The sequence below is a fragment of the Hemitrygon akajei genome, chromosome 9, assembly GCF_048418815.1.
Source record: "Hemitrygon akajei chromosome 9, sHemAka1.3, whole genome shotgun sequence".
In the NCBI taxonomy this organism is placed as follows: domain Eukaryota; kingdom Metazoa; phylum Chordata; class Chondrichthyes; order Myliobatiformes; family Dasyatidae; genus Hemitrygon; species Hemitrygon akajei.
Window position 1 is genome coordinate 145,628,549 of NC_133132.1, and position 21,725 is coordinate 145,650,273.

Consider the following 21,725-nt stretch of genomic DNA (forward strand, 5'->3'; position numbering starts at 1 on the left):
TCTTTGTGGTGTCCTGAAATGTTCGGTGAACTGGACTCTAGAGACTGCAGGTATGGCCGCAGTGGCCATTGCTGAAATGGACTTGGGGCTCGGATTGAAGGAGCGGGGCCTGAGCCGATAGCAGATAATGAACAGACGTTGGGCCGATTAACACGCTGAGCCAGATTAAAAGCGTTGAGGCCAAGAACAGATGACAAATCAGTGTTCAGCTCAATACTGTGGGAGGATTTACTTGCCTCTGGGAAAACGGAGGCACCTCTTTCTCCCTTATTAGGGAGAGAGAGAGAGCCTGTGGTATGTCGAATACTGGATGAAATGCTGAGTCTTTGGGGTGACTGCAAGTCTGTGTCTTTGCTGTTGTTTTGCTCACGCTTAAGTGATCGGTGGCAGGTGCCGATGCTTTTTTTTGGCGGGGGGGTGAGGAGGGGTTGTTGCTTGCTGCCGCTCACGAGTGGGAGGGAGGGGAGCTTGGGGGGACTCTGGGGTTCTAACATTTAATGGTCGTTTATTCTTTGGGGCAATCCTCTGCTTTTGTGGATGGCTGCAAAGAAAAAGCATTTCAGGATGTATATTGTATACATTTCTCTGACATTAAATGTACCTTTGAAACCTGGGCTGAACTGACTCTGCAGCTTTGGCTCTGAACCTGGTTGATATCTCTTAAGCACATCGATTCTTACAGATGTGCGAATGTTAATCGCTCAGCAATAATAAACTGGCAAAAGTTTTCTGGGAAGTTAATTAATCACCAATGAAATTTCCAAGGCATTATTGTGATTTCATAATTCAGAGAAGATACCCTCTGAGTGAATTCTTGCTCAACTCCTTAACAATGGTAGAAAATACTGTAAGAGAAGCTTTCAAAGAGCAGAATATATTCATTGACATTGAGGCTGAAGGACAGATTTGTGAGTGATAAATCTTTAAGGGTATGTTACAAATTCTCTTCTCTTCTGTTGTCCATTGGAATCCGATGACAACATCCACCCCTTTAACGGTGAGATCTTTCATGACTATACAGTCCTATCCTGGACCCACAAGTTCTATTGCAGGTGGGACATGTTTATGTGGTAGTGCTGGTGGTAGTAGTGGTAGTGATGGCAACGATGGCTGCATTTCTCATGGCTCTCTTCTGCTGTCTTCTGGTTGTTCTTTCCATCTCATGTTACAAATTAGAATTAATTAAATATATCCAGCCATGCAGATTTTAATCCATCTGACAACTACAGGTCTCTTCATCCATTCTGACATTGTGCTGTCACACTGATATAAACCTCCACATGAACGTAATAAGATAATTGTGCACGTGGACAATAAGAGCTGCATCACTTGAAGCAGCCTGCTGTATGGGAATGGACAATAAGCCAGCACAATTATTCACCAAAGCAATCAGAATCCAAGCACATTACAGAGGAGCTTTTGATTCCAGCTAACTGAACAAACTAACATTATTGCAGCCATAGTTGCCAATACTCTCAGGACACATCTTCAGACATGAAACTGACTGAAGAGCACTGCTATTGAAAGAACTCCTTTCACTGCACATCAACAAAATTTTAAATAATGACCGGTAGCTAAGCTGGGAAAATCGCACTTTCAAAGCCATACAAATATAAGAAACATATTTGAATATTTATTTTCCCAGCATCCCGGGGTCATCCAGCAGTGCGACCCCTGGATGTCAACGAAACAATTTCTTCTGTGAACATAGCCTCAACTTCAGAAAGCACTCAGTAAAGTGCAAGTCCACTGGCAAACTCACAGTAAAAAATAAAAAAATATTATTACATGTTTTTTTAAATGAAGTGTGGAATCAAGACACCAGGGAAAACACATGCCTAGTTCAATTGGTAATGTGCTCATTCTACTCAAATAAAATGTCAGAAAAACAGATGTTGATACATTTCAAAACATCAGAACTTATCAATGTGAACAGACTAACTCCGGCAAGGTTAATCCCTTTGCTCCACCTACCTCCAGTCGCTCCTGTTTGACTTCATCAGCATCATCCTCCTCAAGCAAGCCCAGCAGCTCCCCTGTTTGGTCAATAGAACTGAGGAATTCTTGGTAAAGTTTCTGCCGCTTGTTTATACTGCTGCTGGATTTGTCTATGTGTGGGCGAATAAAAGGAAGGAAGAAAAATTACTAATGTAAATTCCCGAACATCTGCAGCACAGCTGAGCCTGAGACTTACTTTCACCTGCTACAGACTTCTGTAAATGAAGAACATATTTTGAATGAATTCCCCCCCCATTTTTTTAAAACAAAGATCAGTAGAGAGAGGCATAGCAACATTTTCAATTACCAAAGGGAGGAGGAAGAATTTAAAGCAATACAAATATTCAGCCCTATTTGTATCTTTCATCAGCACTGAAAACCAATTCCTCCTAAGTTTAAAATAAATTCTATTTTGATTATATTTTTTACTCAAGATGATGGATTGAAGGCCCAATGAGAGGAAGAATTTTTTTTAAAACACTTTCAACATATAGTACTGTGGTGGAACAGGGCACTCACAGGTTGGAGTACTTTCAAAAAGAAGCTAATATTCATCTACACGGACAATATTTCAGAAATAAATTATTTTAAATTAAGGGACCATTTTTATATTTTTAGCAGCAACTATCGACACATAAAATTTGTACTGAATTGGACAATTTTCAAAGACAAAACATACTCAATCTCCACCAGGCAGTATGTTTGCCACTTCCAATGATGGCAGGAAAAGAACTGCTTGTTGCGTGCACCTCCAAAATTGTTCAGCCTTTTTCAAATGAAGATAAAGAGATTACTATCAATTGGAAACCCCTTAATACAAAACTGGCCTGTCCTAAACACAACTGATGCTGAGCAGCTGTGTTCAGCAAAATGTGGTGAACACATGATTTAAAGGCAGTCACTGAAGAGTCTGATGGAGGCCATCGGTAAAAACTTAAATTACGCAACTAAATATTGAGCTGGAATGAACAAGTTCTCTTCAAATCCTAAAGTATTTCTCGTTGCTGCCATCAGGTAGATGGTACAAGAGCCTCAGGACTCACACACCAGGTTCAAAAGCAGCTATTACCCCTTAACCATCAGGCTCCTGAACAAAAGGGGATAGCTAACTCAACTGCACATTCATTGAGATGTTCCCACAACAAATGATCTCACTTTAAGGACTCTTTATCTTGTCATTTCATGCTCTCGTTATTTATTACTATTTATTTATATTTGCATTTGCACAGTTTGTTGTCTTTTACACTCTAGTTGATCTTTCATTAATCCTGTTATAGTTACTATATGTCACAAAAGGGGATAACTACACTCACCTACCTCTATATATATATTCTAATATTAAAATTTACTTTGAACCTTGAAAGTTGCTGTTTGAAGTTTGTTCAATCACAGATTTTCCTTTCTCTCTCCTAATCATTGCTGCCTCTAATTCCTAATCACAATGAGAAAGGAATCTGGTGTCTCAGTGGGATGGGGAATTAACAAAATATTAGCAGAATGCAGAGAGGGAGAGAAAAATTAGGAACCAAGATTATCCAAGAGCAATAGTTCATCATTTCACTTAATGAGAAAAAAAACAAAAGAGAGACAGTATTGAAATCACACACTGAGTTTGAAGAAATACTTAGGCAAATAAAATAGAGATTTCTCAACACCTCAGTAGAAAGCTTTTGAAGTCGTATTGTAGGGTATGCATTATAAATGTTTTACCAAACATTCTCAGTCAACGTGATTAAAGTCTGCACATCAAGTCCTGTAGGAAACAAGAGTTTATTAGGATAAATACACAATAAATCCCAAGTATTCCATAAAAAGAGAGGATGGCAGATCATGGTGGTGAGCTGCTTTGCAGCTGGCACTGAACAGTAATAAGTTCTTCATTACCAGAGCAACTAGCAAGTCAGAGTGAAAAAAAAAAGGATATAAACAGCTTGAATCTAAGAATAAGAACAAAACAGTAACAAATTTGAACTGTTCCTTCCAGTTGTGCAGGACAGACGAATGAATATGCCTTTGCAAATTAAGATGTGCCAAACTTCTCCAAATTAAGAACAACAAATGACTTCAGTATAAGCATCCTCATTTGTTTAATAAATACACAAGGAGAGACTTTTTTCCTAAAATCCTAGAGTACTGAAAAAGACTACAAGATATTTGCAAAGCACCAGGAGTGATTTTCAAAGATTCACTGGACACAGAACATGGTAAAGATTCACACTGTGATTCTTTTAAGGATCACAAGACAAGGGTGAGGAAACGAGGATCTCTAGATCAATACCTCTGACATGCATGCCAAGAAAAGTGAAGCAATAATTATTTCTCTTGTAGATAGCATTATATCTCTGAAGCCAGGTTAAATGGAAAACTTTGTAGAACATTCCAAAACAGATGGGGCAGTGCAATCAGAAGAGGCAGTGCAAAATGGATAAAATAGACAATTGGAAATGAAATTCAGTACTGTAAATAGAGAATTCCACAAATCAGAAGATAATTATAGGCAATATGTGTACTGCATGGACAGTGTTGGAAAGAAAAAGCCCAGGTTGAAGATGAAAGCGATTTAGGAGCATATAAGATCCAATGTTAAATGTGACAAAGCAATGCCTAGCAGTAACAAAGCTATTAGGATGCTGAGCTGTACATTAGATTATCAGTCAGAGGAAGTAATCATCAAACTAGATGGTTTACTGGCTGGACCACAACATGAATAATGCAGAAGCCACATTATATATGTTTCTCCAATATCAGAGATATTACCTATGAAAATTTAGGGATAAATTTGCACCCTCAGTCTGGGAATTCAGCACTTGAGAGGTAGAAAAGCTAATTGCAGTCATCAAATAATAAAGTTCAAACAATACATCAAATTTTAAATTGAAACAAAGAATAGAATTAAGAGACAGATTTGTTCTCAGAGCAGAGGTGTAGTTTCAGGTTAATTTGAGGAAACTCTGTGGAAAAAAACATCTTCCACATCGAGCAGTGGCACGAAAGCACTAAACTCCTTTATGGAGCAAATTCTACATGGCTGGGTTGGGGTAGGGGATGGAGAAAAGGCAAGTACCTAGATTCCCATTCAATAGTTCAAAATGGCTGACTGAAAAGCTTAACCTGTGATCATCACATGAGAGGACCTAGGGTAAGGACAGGGCAGGAGCAAATAATAAGCTTTATGACAAAATTTGTATCTTGTGTAATAGCCAGAAATAATTATATGCAATGGGAAGCATACTCATTACTGGATGAATAGAAACATCTGAAAACAGAACCATACAAAGGAAGCCCCATACAGCTGAACAACAGAGGAAGGATTATCAACAAGTAAGGCATACTTGATTGTTCAAATGCTGCACAAAGGTTGAATATCTTTAAATTCAACTCTTCTAGTTTACTAATCCAGCTATGCAATAATTGTAAAATAAACTGAACTACTCAGTCTAAAATTTCTGAACCTAACCTTTGAAAATGCAACCGGGCAAGTACTGTACAGGAAATGCCAATGGAGAACAGTTTGAAGATGGTGATTATAACCTTGGCTTTTGCAGTTGATATGAAGAAGGATACACATAGAATGGAGATTGGGTCAATAACTAGGGGAAGGCTGGTTTCTGTATGTTAATTCAAGATCTAACAAAAGTGGACCGGAAGACAGAACTTGCAGATAAATCCAAAGCAGAAATGTCTATCACAAGAGAACCTAACAGTTTATGAGATTTAGATAGGATTTGAGGAAGAGTTTTTTTTTAACCCAAAGGGTCGTTGAAACCTTGAACGGAATCCCTGAATTAACATAGAAACATAGAAAATAGGTGCAGGAGTAGGCCATTTGGCCCTTCGAGCCTGCACCGCCATTCAGTATGATCATGGCTGATCATCCAACTCAGAACCCTGTACCTGCTTTCTCTCCATATCCCCTGATCCCTTTAGCCACAAGGGCCAAAGAATTAGACAATAGAGAAAGGTAAATTCAAAACATTTATAAAGAATTTGGATCGGCACTTATACTGGTATTACACAGAAACCTACAAGTCAAGTGCAAGAAAATAGGATGTCCGTAAATGGTACTCAATCGCCAAATAAAAATGCTAGGCTGAAAAGTCTGCTTTCACGCTCATTGACAATGACTCTAAATTCCAAAGTATTCTGTAGCCAGTGAAGAACTATTGAAGTGCATCTCCTGCGTCAATGGATTAAAAATATTGAAAGTTAGAATTAATGTAGTCCCAAGGATTTTTCAATGCCACCAAGGTTGATTTTGCTTTGAATGTTGCGTTATTTGGGCTTACACATAGCTCAGTTCAGGAAATAAGCTTGCTTCCAAGTAAGCACCCTCACCAGTCAGATGGGTGATATATGCAGTAAAATATTTAGGAGAACTCCAGGTACAGAAACCAAGCCCACAGCAGCGACATCAGAATGATGTAGTGAGCTTGGCTGCAATACCTGGAATGAGGAGAGGTAGAAGATAAAAGGACCTATTCCATCTGATGCACTGAAGATGGAGTAGAAACTTGTTCTAGTTCCATGTCCTTCTTCATTATTTCAATTCTGCAAGTTATAATTTCTAGACACCAATGTTCAGTAGACTTCCAGCTGTAATATTTCTACTTCATTATTAAATTATTTTCACTCAATATATTTTGCTTACTCCATTTATTCCTTTGATTTTTACCTTAAATTACAAACATATAAATATGTTCAATTATCTGTAATTTAGTTTCAAGCTTTTTATTTATTTATTGAGATACAGCACGGAGTTGGCCCTTCAGGCGACTCCACATAGCAATACTCCAATTTAACCCTAGCCTAATTATGGGGCAATTTACAAAGACCAATTAACCTTATGTCTTTGGACCGTGGGAGCACCTGGAGGAAACCCACATGGTCACGAGGAGATGTACAAACTCCTTACAGACAGCGGCAGGAATGAACCCTGAGTCACTGGTACAGTAAAGTGTTGGCTAGAACTTGTATCATTGGAGTGTGGTTTTTTGAATTTCACCGTTCACATTAGAGCAAAATGGACAGAAAAGAGGATGAATGGAAAACTACAACAGAAAGGCAATGAGGAGGCCACTAATAGAAACTACATTCAGCTGCCAGGAACAGGGGCTTTAGAGCAGTCAACTAGAATTAATTATCTACAAATGGGTCAATAAAGGAGTGGGGGTGGAGGAGAAAAGTTGAGGCACTCATAGTATCACTGAAGAATCATTTCAACGGAGCACATGAGACCCATAAACCCATGTGTGTGGTATAACTGACAAAGACTCCTTTGTAAATTCCTGTGGCTCAAGTCTGAAATGTATACTTTTAATTCTGGTTATGATTACCCTAGGTTAATATCAGGCACATAAATCTAACTTTGTGTAGATCTGAAACAAATGATATACGATTAATTAGATAAATACCCACACCTTGTATATAAAAGAATGATATTGAGGTCTGCCTTTGGATGGAATCTTCCAGAAAACTTAAGTCATTCTCTTTTCTCCATGGTGGATTATGTGAGTGGTTCCTTCAAATGACCAGTGAATCACCTAAGCTCACCAGTTTCTGACCCAACCACGCTCATTTTCTAGTAGGGTCCTGAGCACTGGAATACTGCCACTGAGCCGATCAGTGAGGCTCAGTCTAGTACAGTATCTCTAAATATGTAACCAGTTTGAACTCCCAAAAATGCTTAAACATCTGGTGACACCAAGACCCAATGTTCACTGGTTATCGTAGATGCCACTGGGATTTAAGTGTCTTTAACATTCAGAAGCGCTCAAAAACACTCATCCATTAATTAAAGAGTAAAAATATCAAAATATTATTTACAAATTTAAATACATATATAAATACAATTCAACCTGTGCTTAGGAGTCCCAAACTTTGACTCACAAGCCGATAGGTCAGAGCTTATCTGCCAGCTTTTCAGCATAGGCTCCTCAGTTAGGTTTCTGCAACTTCTACAGTAGTTTATCGAAGCTGGTCAACAGTCTTATATGCACACTAACTCTAGAGGAATGACTGGAAGCATTGGATCAGCCATGATTGAATGGAGGAGCACACTTGATGGGCCGAAGAGCCTACTTCTGCTCCTATATCTTATGGTCTTATAAAGCCTTCAAAACATTGAAATGAAGAATGTGTTTAATCTACATATGACTTTTTTTTAAATACCTGCTTCAATAATATCTTCATCTTCAACACCCTTAATGATTTTGGATTTGAAATCCCGGAAACTCATATACCTTAGCAATCGTCGTAATTTTCTCTGCAAATAAAGAGAAATAAATGTGAGTGTCTTTCTTCACAATGGAATGTTACTTTAAATATCTACCAGTTAACTTTAATTTCTCACATTCACTGTGTAAATCATACTAATGGCCTGGATTTTGTGTTTTCTGCTGAGCAGCCCATGTTGGCAGCTGATATACGAGGGAAAATCACTTTGACCTCATGAGGACACCTTGGCATCAACTTCTCACTCTCAAACTGCCTCACTACAGGTCCTTCTATGCTATTATGTGAGAGCTCAGAAAAAGCTTTGTCTACAAAATTGCAGTGGTAGAAAAAATCTTGAGAGCTGGTTAAGGCAAGGTCCTGGTTTCATCAACTGTCAAAAAATATAAATGTTTCTTACATTCATAAAGATTCAAACTTATTTTCAGTCTATTAAAATATTCTACTTAATTGTCCATCCATTGTCAAGCAAATTAACATCAGTGTTCTTCCTCCTCCAGGACTAATTGGGTACAGGTGGCTTGCAATGGATAAACTGAACCTCTGGTCAAGGTAGCACAAGCGAACAACAATTCCTTGGGTGGCATCTTTCAGATAGCCAATCATTTTAATTATTTCACTCATTCCACATCTTCTGCTTTTTTTTGTCCTGTTTGTGTTTTGGAAAATGTTAGAGATATTGACGCACAGTTTGGAGTACGATTGAATGATCTAGTGCTCTGCTGTCCCCGAGAGGATTCTAGGAGAGGACCACAAACACGAGCTGCCTTGTGGAAAAGACCTGAGACAGGATGCAGGGCCATGATCGGCTCCATTTCGAAGAGTCAAGGAAGATTGAAGCGCTGAAGTGAATGCAGAGGAGGTCAGTGTTGCTCTGCACAAAGGACTGAGTTTGAGTGGTAACTCTCCTCGATGCTGATGAGAAGGGTCATCAACGTCTCGGGATCGGCAGTCGTCCAGCCCATGGGATCGCCGATCACTCTCCACAGAAGGACTGTTTACGAGCAGTAGCTCTCCTCGATGCTGCATGGAAGAGTTACCACGGGAGAGTTTTCAAAATTCTAAGATTTAAGTTTATATTGGTCTCCTTCAGTTTTCTGTGTTTTCCTTCTTGTTACCAATTGAAGGTTTGACGTGTGGGGTTCCAAGTGGGCGAGGGATGGGTTGGATATTTGGGGTCTGATGTTTTAGTCTATGTTTTTCTATGTGGGTGATCTGTTAGATTTTTGTGTGCGTGAGAGGGGATTGGGGTTTGATGCTCTTGTCGCTGTTCTTTCTTTGTGGGGGAAGGGGTTGGGAGCTTTGGGGATTTTGATGGTCTAGCTGCCGCTTTCTGGGTGGGCGATCTGTTAGTTTTTGTGCAAGGTAGGGGTTGAAGGGTTTGGGATTAGCAAGCTTTTGTTTCATTTTCTGCAGGGGGGGGGTTGATATCTCTTCTTTCAATTACTCCCGTGGCTTTTCTGTATTTCATAGCTAGCTTGAGCAGATGACTATCAGAATTGCATTCTTTGACAATAAAATGAACCTTAGAACCTTTGGATTCTGCAGCATTAGAATTGAGAACTGCCACATCTTTGAATTTCCCCACTGAATTTCACGAGACTTTCAGCATCAGAAAGGATTTTCAGAAAATACTTCAAACAGGTGATAACAGCTTCATGACTTCCACGCTATGTGGAGAAAACATGTTTAGGAAAGGTGCAATAGGAGGAGACAGTTATAGTCTAAAATGACTAAAACAGCAGAGAGAAAACAACTAATTGTTGTAAATGTAAGATACAAAACCGGAATGACTATGATCATTTGAATTCATTGTCGAATCCTGACAGTTGCAATGTGTTAAGTCAGAAGATGATGTGGTGTTTCTTGAGGTTACATCAAGTTTTGTTGATTTAGAGGGGTTCTGGCAGAAATGAAATAGAAATCTTAAGTGGTGAGCAAAACGTGAAGAACCTGAGAGCAGAACAGGGTCAAGATAATAAAAGGAGAAATTGTCCCAACTAATAGAAGGATTAAAAAAAAGGATATTGAATGAAGCTAAATGATAAAGGAACCAGAAAGAACTGAAGGAAATGTTTGTTTTTATGCAGGGATAGCTATGGTCTGGAAGGCATAGGGAAAAATTAATTGCGACTGAAAGATCTCTTTTCATGCTACAATCTTTCTGAAGTGTGCAAGAGAGGTATTTTAAAAGCAGCCACCCAAACCGTGTGCAGTTTCTCCATGGTAGATGAGACTACAGTATTGGAGCTCAGAATGCAACACAATAAATTGGAATAGCACAAATAAATTACTGCTTCACCCGGATAGGAGAAGGTGAAGAGATGATTGACGCTGTGAGAAGAAACAGTGATGATGGAGATGGAACAGTGGTGACTATAGAACTATTTCAGACAGAATAGCCCTTTCAGACATCAACATGACAGAACAAGTCACATCTTAACTACACCTCCCCTTTCAGCATTTCAATTTCATCAACCAGATCTTTTGTTATTAACTGGCTTTCGCCACCACCACTCCTATCCTCTGGTACTTCATTCTATCTTTCTTCTGGTCACCAACCTATCACAGAGCCTCTATTTATTGTTCTCTTACAGCTCTCACCGCTCTCTCCAACTTGAGACATATTTTTAACCTTTCCTACTATCACTCTGAAATGTTGACTTTGCTTCCCTTTTCAAATGTGATGCATGATCTGCAGAGTATTTCCAACAATTTCTCATACACAATGTACTATGACATGGAATACTGTAGTTAAGTGACAAAAAGGTTCTAATTTATTAATATCAGACTGGGTTGTCCAAGATGACCAATTCCGTTTGCCAATTATTGAACAGCCCGAGTTCTGAGTAACTCTGACAGGCTGAGTTTATAACACGTACCCTACTTGTTATTATCAGCCTGACTGTGCTGAACACGTTACCTTGCAAATCTCAATGCACAGACAACTGCTTTATGAATTTAGCACAGAAGTGCATGAATTCCCATACAACGGTATGAGTGAAAGAAAATTTGAGAGAGCATATTTTAATGAAACAACATCTTGAAAACTGAAATTAAAGTAATATTATACAAGCCAAAAGAGCTGACAAATAAAGTGTTTTCTCAAACTTAATCATGAGAAGGGAACCAATGCAATGTTATAAATTTAAATTGAATAAATGTTAGATCCCTATTTTACTTTTACTAAGTTCTCCAGATGTAATTAATATTGTGAAATATTTGAATATCTATTTTCTAAACTGCCACTATCTGCTATAAAATGGAATGTCCATGGACAGGCAGGGTTCACTTGGCTGAAATCCCCCAGTATTTAGTGAGTGCTGTTTTGGATTTCCAGCAGCTGCAGATTTTCTCATGTTTGTGATGGAGTGTTCATGTTGTGTTTGGGATGATCACCTAGTACTTTCAAATTAGACAAATTCCAAGCTAAATTTAAATTTCTATTTGTGTTTCATCTCATTGGCACATACACAAACTATGCAGAACGAATTGCTTCAATGCTTTTCAGTTCAATAACATGTTTTGCTTGTATTACAAATAAAAGAAAATCTGCAAATGCTGGAAATCCAAGCAACCCACACAAAATGCTGGAGGAACTCAACAGGCCAGGCGGCATCCATGGAAAATGTACAGTCGATGTTTCAGGCCGAGACCCTTTGGCAGCTGAGATTCCCAAATGGCAAACTCCTGAGATATATGGTGAATTGTACTGTGTCGAGGCACCAATTGGAGATACGCAAATCCCTCTGAATAGACAGAAGAAAGTAATACAAACTACTCAAAGCCAAGTCTGTTAATTCTCACACCTGACTGAGTGTAATCATCCATCCAAAAGGGCAATATTGCATACTGCTAGGGAAGTAAATAATGTACAGGGGAAAGCATACAATAAAAATGTCATTTCCATTAAATCATCTGCAACAGTAGAAATGAGCCCGAGACTGAGCCAGACTGAGACTGAGGGTTCTAAGAGTAAACCTAGCAACTATCAGTTTGACGTCAGTGGTGGGTAAATTAATGGAAATTATTCTTAGAGATGGTATATATAATTACCTGGATAGACAGGGTCTGATTAGGAACAGTCAACATGGATTTGTGCGTGGAAGGTCATGTTTGACAAATCTTATTGAATTTTTGAAGAGGTTACTAGGAAAGTTGACGAGGGTAAAGCAGTGGATGTTGTCTATATGGACTTCAGTAAGGCCTTTGACAAGGTTCCGCACGGAAGGTTAGTTAGGAAGGTTCAATCGTTAGGTATTAATAATGAAGTAGTAAAATGGATTCAACAGTGGCTGGATGGGAGATGCCAGAGAGTAGTGGTGGATAACTGTTTGTCAGGTAGGAGGCCGGTGACTAGTGGTATGCCTCAGGGATCTGTACTGGGTCCAATGTTGTTTGTCATATACATTAATGATCTGGATGATGGGGGTGGTAAATTGGATTAGTAAGTATGCAGATGATACTAAGATAGGTGGCGTTGTGGATAATGAAGTAGGTTTTCAAAGCTTACAGAGAGATTTAGGCCAGTTAGAAGAGTGGGCTGAAAGATGGCTGATGGAGTTTAATGCTGATAAGTGTGAGGTGCTACATTTTGGTAGGACTAATCAAAATAGGACATACATGGTAAATGGTAGGGCATTGAGGAATGCAGTAGAACAGAGTGATCTAGGAATAATGGTGCACAGTTCCCGAAGGTGGAATCTCATGTGGATAGGGTGGTGAAGAAAGCTTTTGGTATGCTGGACTTTATAAATCAGAGCATTGAGTATAGGAGTTGGGATGTAATGTTAAAATTGTACAAGGCATTGGTGAGGCCAAATTTGGAGTATCGTGTACAGTTTTGGTCACTGAATTATAGGAAAGATGTCAACAAAATAGAGGGAGTACAGAGGAGATTTATTAGAATGTTACCTGGGTTTCAGCACCTAAGTTACAGAAAAAGATTCAACAAGTTATGTCTTTATTGTTTGAAGCGTAGAAGGTTGAGGGGGGACTTGATAGAGGTATTTAAAATTATGAGGGGGTAGATAGAGTTAACGTGGATAGGCTTTTTCCATTGAGAGTAGGAGAGATTCAAACAAAAGGACATGAGTTGAGAGTTAGGGGGCAAAAGTTTAGGGGTAACACGAGGGGGAATTTCTTTACTCAGAGAGTGGTAGCTGTGTGGAATGAGCTTCCAGTAGAAGTGGTTCAATATTGTCATTAAAAAAAAATTGGATAGGTATATGGGCAGGAAAGGAATGGAGGGTTATGGGCTGAGTGCAGGCCAGTGGGACTAGGTGAGAGTAAGCGTTCGGCACGGATTAGAAGGGCCGAGATGGCCTGTTTCCATGCTGTAATTGTTATATGGTTTATAAGGTTATTACAACAAATATTTACCAAAGAAATACAGTATGTTTGTATATTTTTATTTTGTATGTAGCCTCTTCATTTTTGATGGTGTCAACAAAAGCTGTTGCAGCCTTCTGAATTCCGTCCCCTCAGGTAATTGTGATGTCCCTAAACAGCAATGCTTAGGAGGCTACTTGTTTAGGAGAGGCCATCCCAGCTGACCTGAGTCCGATTTTGCAATACTCACACCAGGAATCACTGCATAGCAACAAGAGAAGGTTGGCATTGTTAGATGTTCTACTCCTGTGTGTTCACCGTAACAGGAGTCCAATACTGACATAACTCAAGCTTCTTTGAGCAACAATTTTACCTTATAATCTACAGTGAAAGAAAGGAAGTAAGCGTACATGATTAGCACAAAAATGGGACTCAGAACTGGATAATGTCAGCACTACTCAGTTGGCTGCCATGATGAGGAACATGTATTCCTGTTGGAAGAATAAACTAAATAACATCATTCATGCACATTTGTGAACAGAACACAGTAGGATACAAACCACTAACCTTCATGATCAAAATCAAGCCTAAAAGAAATATTTCAAGATATTACCACCGACCTGGTTTGAAGGAAGCGACCAGTTAAATTAGTTAATGTACCTTGTCTTTCCGCATTAGAAACAAGATGTCTTCTGCTGCTATGACACGAGCTCCTCTGACCTGTGAGATTTCAGCAGCCTGGTGCAACTAAAAGAAACAAACAAAACAATATATTTTTAAGAAGAAACAAACATAATACTTCTCTTGGGACAGATAATCTGAGCATATCACGAGTAATTGAAATGTAATGGTGTAAAAGGAAAATATAAATTATTTTATTTTGCATTACGAGATAAACAGCTAAGAGGGAGGAGTCTGTCCACGGTCATGAGCACTGAACAATTGCTTTAATATCAGTTGCCCCTTGTACTTGCTCCCAATTTAGTTCCACAGAATTTAGTGCACTACCCAAAGTCAAACTCTAGCTTTAAATTATTTTTTTAATCTCAGTATACCTGAAAGTATGACTACTTTATAAACAATTTTACTAGCATGGCGAAATTAACCCAAAAAGCATCCTTATGAGCTTTAGGGGGTTTTATGAAATTTAACCTGACATGTATTAAATATGTTCCTCAGTGCCTCCTCACCTGAAAATTGACGTTACTAATTTAACTCCTGGGCTGGCATTCCCCATACATTAGCTTGTGAATAAAACATTGCGGGATACAAAATTATCACTCATGAATGATCAAAATCTAGATTAAAGGAAATATTTCACTGCATTTCAAATTATTCTGTAGTGAAAAAAGAATCAACAACAAAAGTAACAATTTTTTAAAGTTATGGGAGCAGAACATCTTTCTGTTTTGGCAAATACAGAAGATCTGATTAATCTGACTAATAAAAACATTTTAAAAAACTGTTACTGGTTGCAAATGTTCCCATATCGGACATTAACGCCATACTGTTTGCACTAAACCTTTCCAAGTATTCTATTGTTTGAAGATAGGGCCTGTCATTTAAATCAACAAGCGAGATGCTCATAACTTTTCAACTGAAACCAAGAGAATCTATATTGAAAATGTTGAGTTTGAAATAAATGGTCTATTTCTTTTTTTTAAATATCAAAGCTCGTAGCAGCTCGTGTTGGCCCATTTTTAGTATTTTAATGATAGGCTTCAATACATAATTATTCTTCTCTTGAGTAAAAACAGGTGTCCTTTGCTTTAACAAGTTAATCTATTCAACACCGTTTTCAAAACATCAACTCATATAAGGCTTAAACTTTTAAAACAGCTATTTATATTAATGCAAACTATTTCTATTTAAATAGGTATTTCCCTGTTAAAGTTAATTTAAAAATGCCACGTTATGCATGGTATGTTTAATTTTTTTAAACTTCCTTATGGATAATAAATGAATTTGAATGCTCACTCTTCTGAGAGAGTATGTAAACTGGCTAGCCCAAAGATCAGCACTGGTGTTCTCCTTAGATTCAGTATCAAGGTCTATGAAATGAAGACTTACTGCCAGATATTTCATAACAATACATGCAATACAGAAGCTTACAGTTCAGTTTTTTTAAATTAATGACATTTAATTCAGGACCTAAGCTAGCAGAGTAAAGAACAGGGCAATATGAAAATCTGAGGTGGTAATGGGAAAGAGTCAAATAATAGAGAAAGTGAGTAATAATTTGAAAATGGAGAATTAAAACTAGGTCATGAGGAAGGCAGTGGCTTAAAGGAATATGCAACAGTTATATTACACAGCTAAGAGCAACAGTACTAGGACCAGTCCAAATAAAGCAATACACAAAATGGAGAAACTCAGCAGGTCAGGCTTCTACGGACGGCAATAAATAGTGAATGCTTTAGGCTGAGACCCTGCATCCAATCCTGATGAAGGGTCTCTGCCCAAAACGTCAATTGTTAATTTTCCAATGATAAACTTTCATCAGTGAGAATAGTGTGTGCTCTCCCATTCTGTATCAGTCCAGTAAACGTGTAGGTTTTCATTTTTCATCAAAAACCTTAGAGAAAAATAGAGGTCTTTAATAGGCAAATAGAGCTTGGATATTCACTTTATTCCATTCTAAAGACGCTGCTTAACCTACATTTTGTGTTGCTCTAGATTTCCTGCACCAGCAGAATCTCTTGAATTTTGAATCCAAATAAAAACGTTTCAAGAATGCAGTATTGAAAATTAAGAACAAAAGAACTGCGTGACGGAAATTATCAGCTAAACCTAATCTAAAATTTTAAAATATCTAAGGAAAGAATCAACAGGCAAGAACATAGAAATAAAATGGCAACTACCTCTGCTCAGCTAAAAAAAAATGTTTGCAAGACGAATGATTTGGCATAAGGACTACAATTGGATAAGATAATCTCTTCTTGAAATACAAGTCCATAAAACCATAAGCCACAGGAGCAGAATTAAGCCATTTGGCGCATTGAGTCTGGTCTGCCATTCAATCATGGATGATCCTTTCTTCCCCTCCTCAACCCCACCCCCTGGCCTTCTCCCCATAACCTTTGATGCCATGCCCAATCAAGAACCTATCAAGCTCTGAGTTAAAAACACCCAGTGACTTGGCCTCCACAGCTGCCTGTGGTAACAAATTCCACAAATTCACCACCCTCTGGCTAAAGAAATTTCTCCACATCGCTGTTTTAAATGGATGTTCCTCAAACCCGAGGTTGTGCCCTCTTATCCTAGACTCCCCCACCATGGGAAACGTCCTTTCCACATCTATTCTGTGTAGGCCTTACAAGATTCAAAAAGTTTCCATGAGATCCCCTTCATCCTTCTAAATTCTATTGAGTATAGACCTAGAGCTATCAAACGTTCCTCATATGGTAACCCTTTCATTTCTGAAATCATCCTTATGAACCTCCTCTGAATCCTCTCCAATGCCAGCGCATCTTTTCTGAGATGACAAGGTCAAAACTGTTCACAATACTCAAGGTGAGGCCTTACGAGTGCCTTAAAAAGTCTCAGCATCACATATAAGAGTAAGTGCCAGTCTCACTTGGTGAGTAATACCACGATACTAGTGTTATGCATATTTCAGGATAGATCATGTGCATAAAGAGCGTATCTTAAGTGCAAAGATGTCAATTTTCCAAAGTTAAACTTTTATCAATGAAAATAGTATGTGCTTTCCAGCCCAGTATCACTCCAACAAGCATGTGGGCTTTTGTTTTTCATCAAAAACCTGAGAGAAATAGAGGTACTTAACAAGGCAAATACGGTTTGGATATTTATTTCATTTGTGTTCTACTGATAGGAGCAATAATTTCTTATTGCACAAAGTACTGAGAACTACAAAGCAAATCAAAATATTCCCCAAAAACAAATATAAGATGTCTATAGGAAGGGAGCTGCAAGAACAGAGTAGAAAAATTAGAGCCACCCTCATACCATATCACAAACAAGAGAAAATCTGCAGATGCTGGAAATCCAAGCAACACACACAAAGTGCTGGAGGAACTCAGCAGGCCAGGCAGCATCTATGGAAAAAAGTACAGTCGACGTTTTGGGTAGGACTTAGCAAGAAACGTCGACTGTACTTTTTTCCATAGATGCTGCCTGGCCTGCTGAGTTCCTTCAGCATGTTGTGTGTGTTGCCCATACCATATTAATGATTTAAACAAAGGCGAGGGAAAACAAGGAAAGGAATTATCCGAAACAAAGGAGCACAACTGCAGTGGGAGAGAGTGAAAGAGAGGAGAACAGGGTGTCGGGGGAAAGATTGTGCTGAGAAGGGAATGGTTGGAATAACAAGTGAGAGGCCAGAGTAGGAATGAAAAGAGAGTGAGGAGAAAAAACAGAAAGAGTTGTCTGGAAGAAGAGAGAAAATGAGTGTCAATAGTAGAAGCTAAGAGATTAATAGTGAATAGGGAGAAAAAGACATTGAAAGCAGTTTTATAATATACGATGAGAGTATCTAATTTACATTGCCCTGTATGTGTAATTTGATACAGCTGTTTGGAAAGGGTTAATTATACACAGAAGAGCCACTGACAAAGGACACTGTTAATTTAAAGTTTCTTTTAAAACACACACTGGTTTTAAATCTGGATGTGTTCCCAGTTTTTCAGGATAGACATTTACAGTGCATATAAAACTGCGTATTCATGCAGAATACAGAGCATAATTTTCTATTACACGAGGGGAAAGAGGAGTGAGGGGAAAGTGTAACTGCTCTAAATATGAGAAATGACAGACTCAAGTCTCAGATAAGAAACATGGCCAAAATTAATCACATAATAGTGCATTCAAGCCAACTACTACAGGAATGCCAATGAATTGTAAATGAATACAACTGCAAGACATAACAAATATTGTGATCATTTTCATTTCTACAATATTTTGAAATATCCCAGAGTACATTAACTCACTTGTCACAATTCCTAACAGGCACTAAAATAAATGACGGACTTTTTTACACATGAAAAAATGCACTGTGCAAATTGTTGAGCTTTTACTTTAAGGAAGGTCAATCCATTAACTGATCACGTCTATTTGCTCGTTCTTCAACAAGCTGGCATTGCTATGTTCTTCATCTTTGATATACTTAGTTATAACTATAACTTCTCCAAATAAAGGCTTACACATATCATCTTTCATGATGACCTCAGGATGGTCCTGAAATGTAATACATCTAGTCTGATAATCTCACGTGTAATCACAGGTATAATGTAGGGAACTCCACAATCAGCATGCAATGAAGTCCCACAAACAAGTTTCTTTTAGTGATGTTGATTAGCGGATTTTGGGGATAATTTCCATTTTCTTTACGATAAATGCCAGGGAATATTTCATGGTCGCTTTAAGGAGCAAGCAGTTTTAACTTTGTAGCCAAAGGATGACATATCCAACATTGCATCATCTGCGCTGCTGCATAAACTAAAGATTCATGCTCAAATCCAAGACCAAAAGCTTCCGTCCCAGAGGAAACTGGCTCATGGCTGACACAGACATGATTCAAGTCTATCCACAATTAAGTTGAAAGAGGTTTTTAAAACTCATTATTCCATATCAGTATTTATCCTCTATCTTCCACTTGGGATTACCCTATTGCTAATTTAACCCAATCGGTTCATTCATTTATTCAGTCCAGTCTTGAATACTTGTACAATTGTTACCCCAGTAACTAATTCTGAATGAATGAAAGCTAATTTCACTTCCTCACAGGTTTTCACATAAACATGTGTTACTTCCATTGTCTTTTACATATGACATAAAAGCAGAATTACGGCATTCAGCCCATTGTTTCTGGTCCACCAATCTATCATGCTGATAACATTATCCCTCTCAACCTCAGTCTTCTGCCTGCTCCCCATAACCTTTGACAACCTGATTAATCAAAAACCTATCAACCTCAATTTTAAATGTATGCAATTTCTTGGCCTGCACAGCTGTCTGTGGTAATGAATCCGACAGAGTCACCACCCTCTGGCTAAAGTATTTTTACTCATCTCTATTCCAAATGGATGTCCTTCTATTCCAAGACTGTTCCCCATCGTTCTAGGCTCCCCCATTATAGGAAACATCCTCTTCATATCCACTCTATCTTGGTCTTTCAAAATTTGATAGATTTCCATGAGATTCCCCTCTCATTCTTCTGAACTCCAGTGAGTACAGGCCCAGAGTGATCAAATGCTCCTCACGTGTTAAACCTTTCATTCCTGGGATCATTTCTGTGAACCTCCTTGGGACCCTCTCCAATGCCAGCACATCTTCCATTAAATACTGTACCTATGTTCTTGATCTCCCAATTGGTATAAACAATTTGCTTGGTTCCACATCAACTACTTCTACTTTATTCACCCATGCTTCTAATGAGATAATGGATCAATTTTTTTTCAAGACTTTATTCATATTTTATGTTCATTTTACATGTTAACAATAATAATTGTATTGGTAAAGAATTTATATTTATTTGTACATTTAATATCATTTGAACATTTCATAAGTGTGCCACTGCAAATTATTTTTCTACTTAAGCCAACTACATAACATTTGCTAATTATGAAGAAGTAAAGCTTATTAATAGTAATTGCAATAACTTAATCCATTTTTGAACACGCTTGCTAAGAGGCAAATCGATTCACTGTGTGTGATGCATCAACTCCATCACTGACAGGTAAAGTTCACCAAGATGTCTTCAGAAATGGCCAGCTGATGGGAAGAAATAAATGTGAGCAAGTCTGTTACCAGGTTATCTTTCTGTTAACGTTTTCCAGAATACACCTCAGCAAATCCTTGGAATCTGATTTAGAAGATACCCCTGGCAAATTCTAAATCTTGTTTTTCTTCAGAGAGTGCCACTGCCATTCCCAGATGAACAAACTATAAGCAATAGGAGCAGAATTAGGCATTCAGCCCATCACATTTCATCATGGCTGATCCATTTTCCCTCTCAGCCCAAATCTCCTGCCTTCTCCCCATACTCTTTCACACCCTGACTAATCCGCCCTAAATACATCCAATGACCTGGCCTCCACAGCCGCCAATGGCAATGAATTCCAGATTCACTATCCTCCGACCAAAGAAATTCCTCCTCATTTTCATTCTAAATGGATGTCCCTCTATTCTGAGGCTGTGCGCTCTGGTCCTAGCCTCACCCAATATAGGAAACATCCTCTCCTTATCCACTCTATCTATGCCTTTCAACATTTGATAGGTTTCAATGAGATTCCTCCCTCCTTCATGCTTCTAAATTCCAGCAAGTATAGCCCAGAGCCATCCAGCACTCCTCATACGATAACCCTTTCATTTCTGGAATCATTCACATGAACCTCCTCTGCACCCTCTTCAATGTCAGCACATCCTTTCTTAGATAAGGACCCCAAAATTACTCAATCTTGGTGAGGCCTCACGAGGTATTACGAGGTATAAAGCCTCAACATTACATCCTTGCTTTTGCATACACTAGATCCCTTATAAGTTGGGACTTACCGAAGCATAGGATCTAGGTCACCAGTCCAATTTTTAAGCCTATAGCTCTGTTCAGTCCAAATAGAAAGTATAGCTACAGCCCACCATGATCCAACTATTTCCATATCCCACCTGATTACAGTATTAGCACACTCCAGCACTAGTTACAGCCAGAATATTCTGTAAGTTCTGGATTTTTTTTGTCTCTACATATCCAAAATAACTACAGTGCACATAAATCTGAAATCAGATCAAGCTTACTTGCTTCCAAAATCTATGACTAATTGTCATTTGGGTGGATTGAAATAAGTTAATAATTAGATATTAAATAATATTCTAAAGCTTTCAGTGTAATTTAAACTAGTTTTTCATAAACTGAACGTGCCTTTTCTTAACATTATTATTTGAAAATGCATGCAAATCAGCAGGTAATTTTTTAACCACAGTTTCCTTTCCTGTGGTTTCTGACATGGATCAAATCAAAAATAGATTATAGAGCAATACAGGACACGATTTGATTCTGCCGATGAATGTGTGATTGTTTCAATACTAGCTTACAGCACGTTAGATTTGAATTTGAATGTATGCTTCCTTTAAAAAAAAAGCTAAGCTCCTTTGTAACCTACAACTTAAACAGAAAATGGATCTTGAAAGCAAATACTACGGATGCTGGA

The 21,725-nt window shown here is 38.3% G+C and overlaps 1 protein-coding gene across 4 annotated transcripts in view; it reads right to left on the reverse strand.

Moving 5' to 3' along the window:
- The window catches only part of supt3h (SPT3 homolog, SAGA and STAGA complex component), a 398,081-nt gene that overhangs the window by 110,071 nt on the left and 266,285 nt on the right, over nt 1–21,725 (reverse strand). For all 4 annotated transcript variants that reach the window (XM_073057204.1, XM_073057206.1, XM_073057205.1 and 1 more), the window contains 3 exons: nt 14,221–14,307; nt 8,167–8,260; nt 1,975–2,108 (listed from right to left, as the gene is read on the reverse strand). In XM_073057204.1, coding sequence (XP_072913305.1) covers nt 1,975–2,108; nt 8,167–8,260; nt 14,221–14,307 — 315 coding nt within the window. The remainder of the gene's footprint in view (nt 1–1,974; nt 2,109–8,166; nt 8,261–14,220; nt 14,308–21,725) is intronic.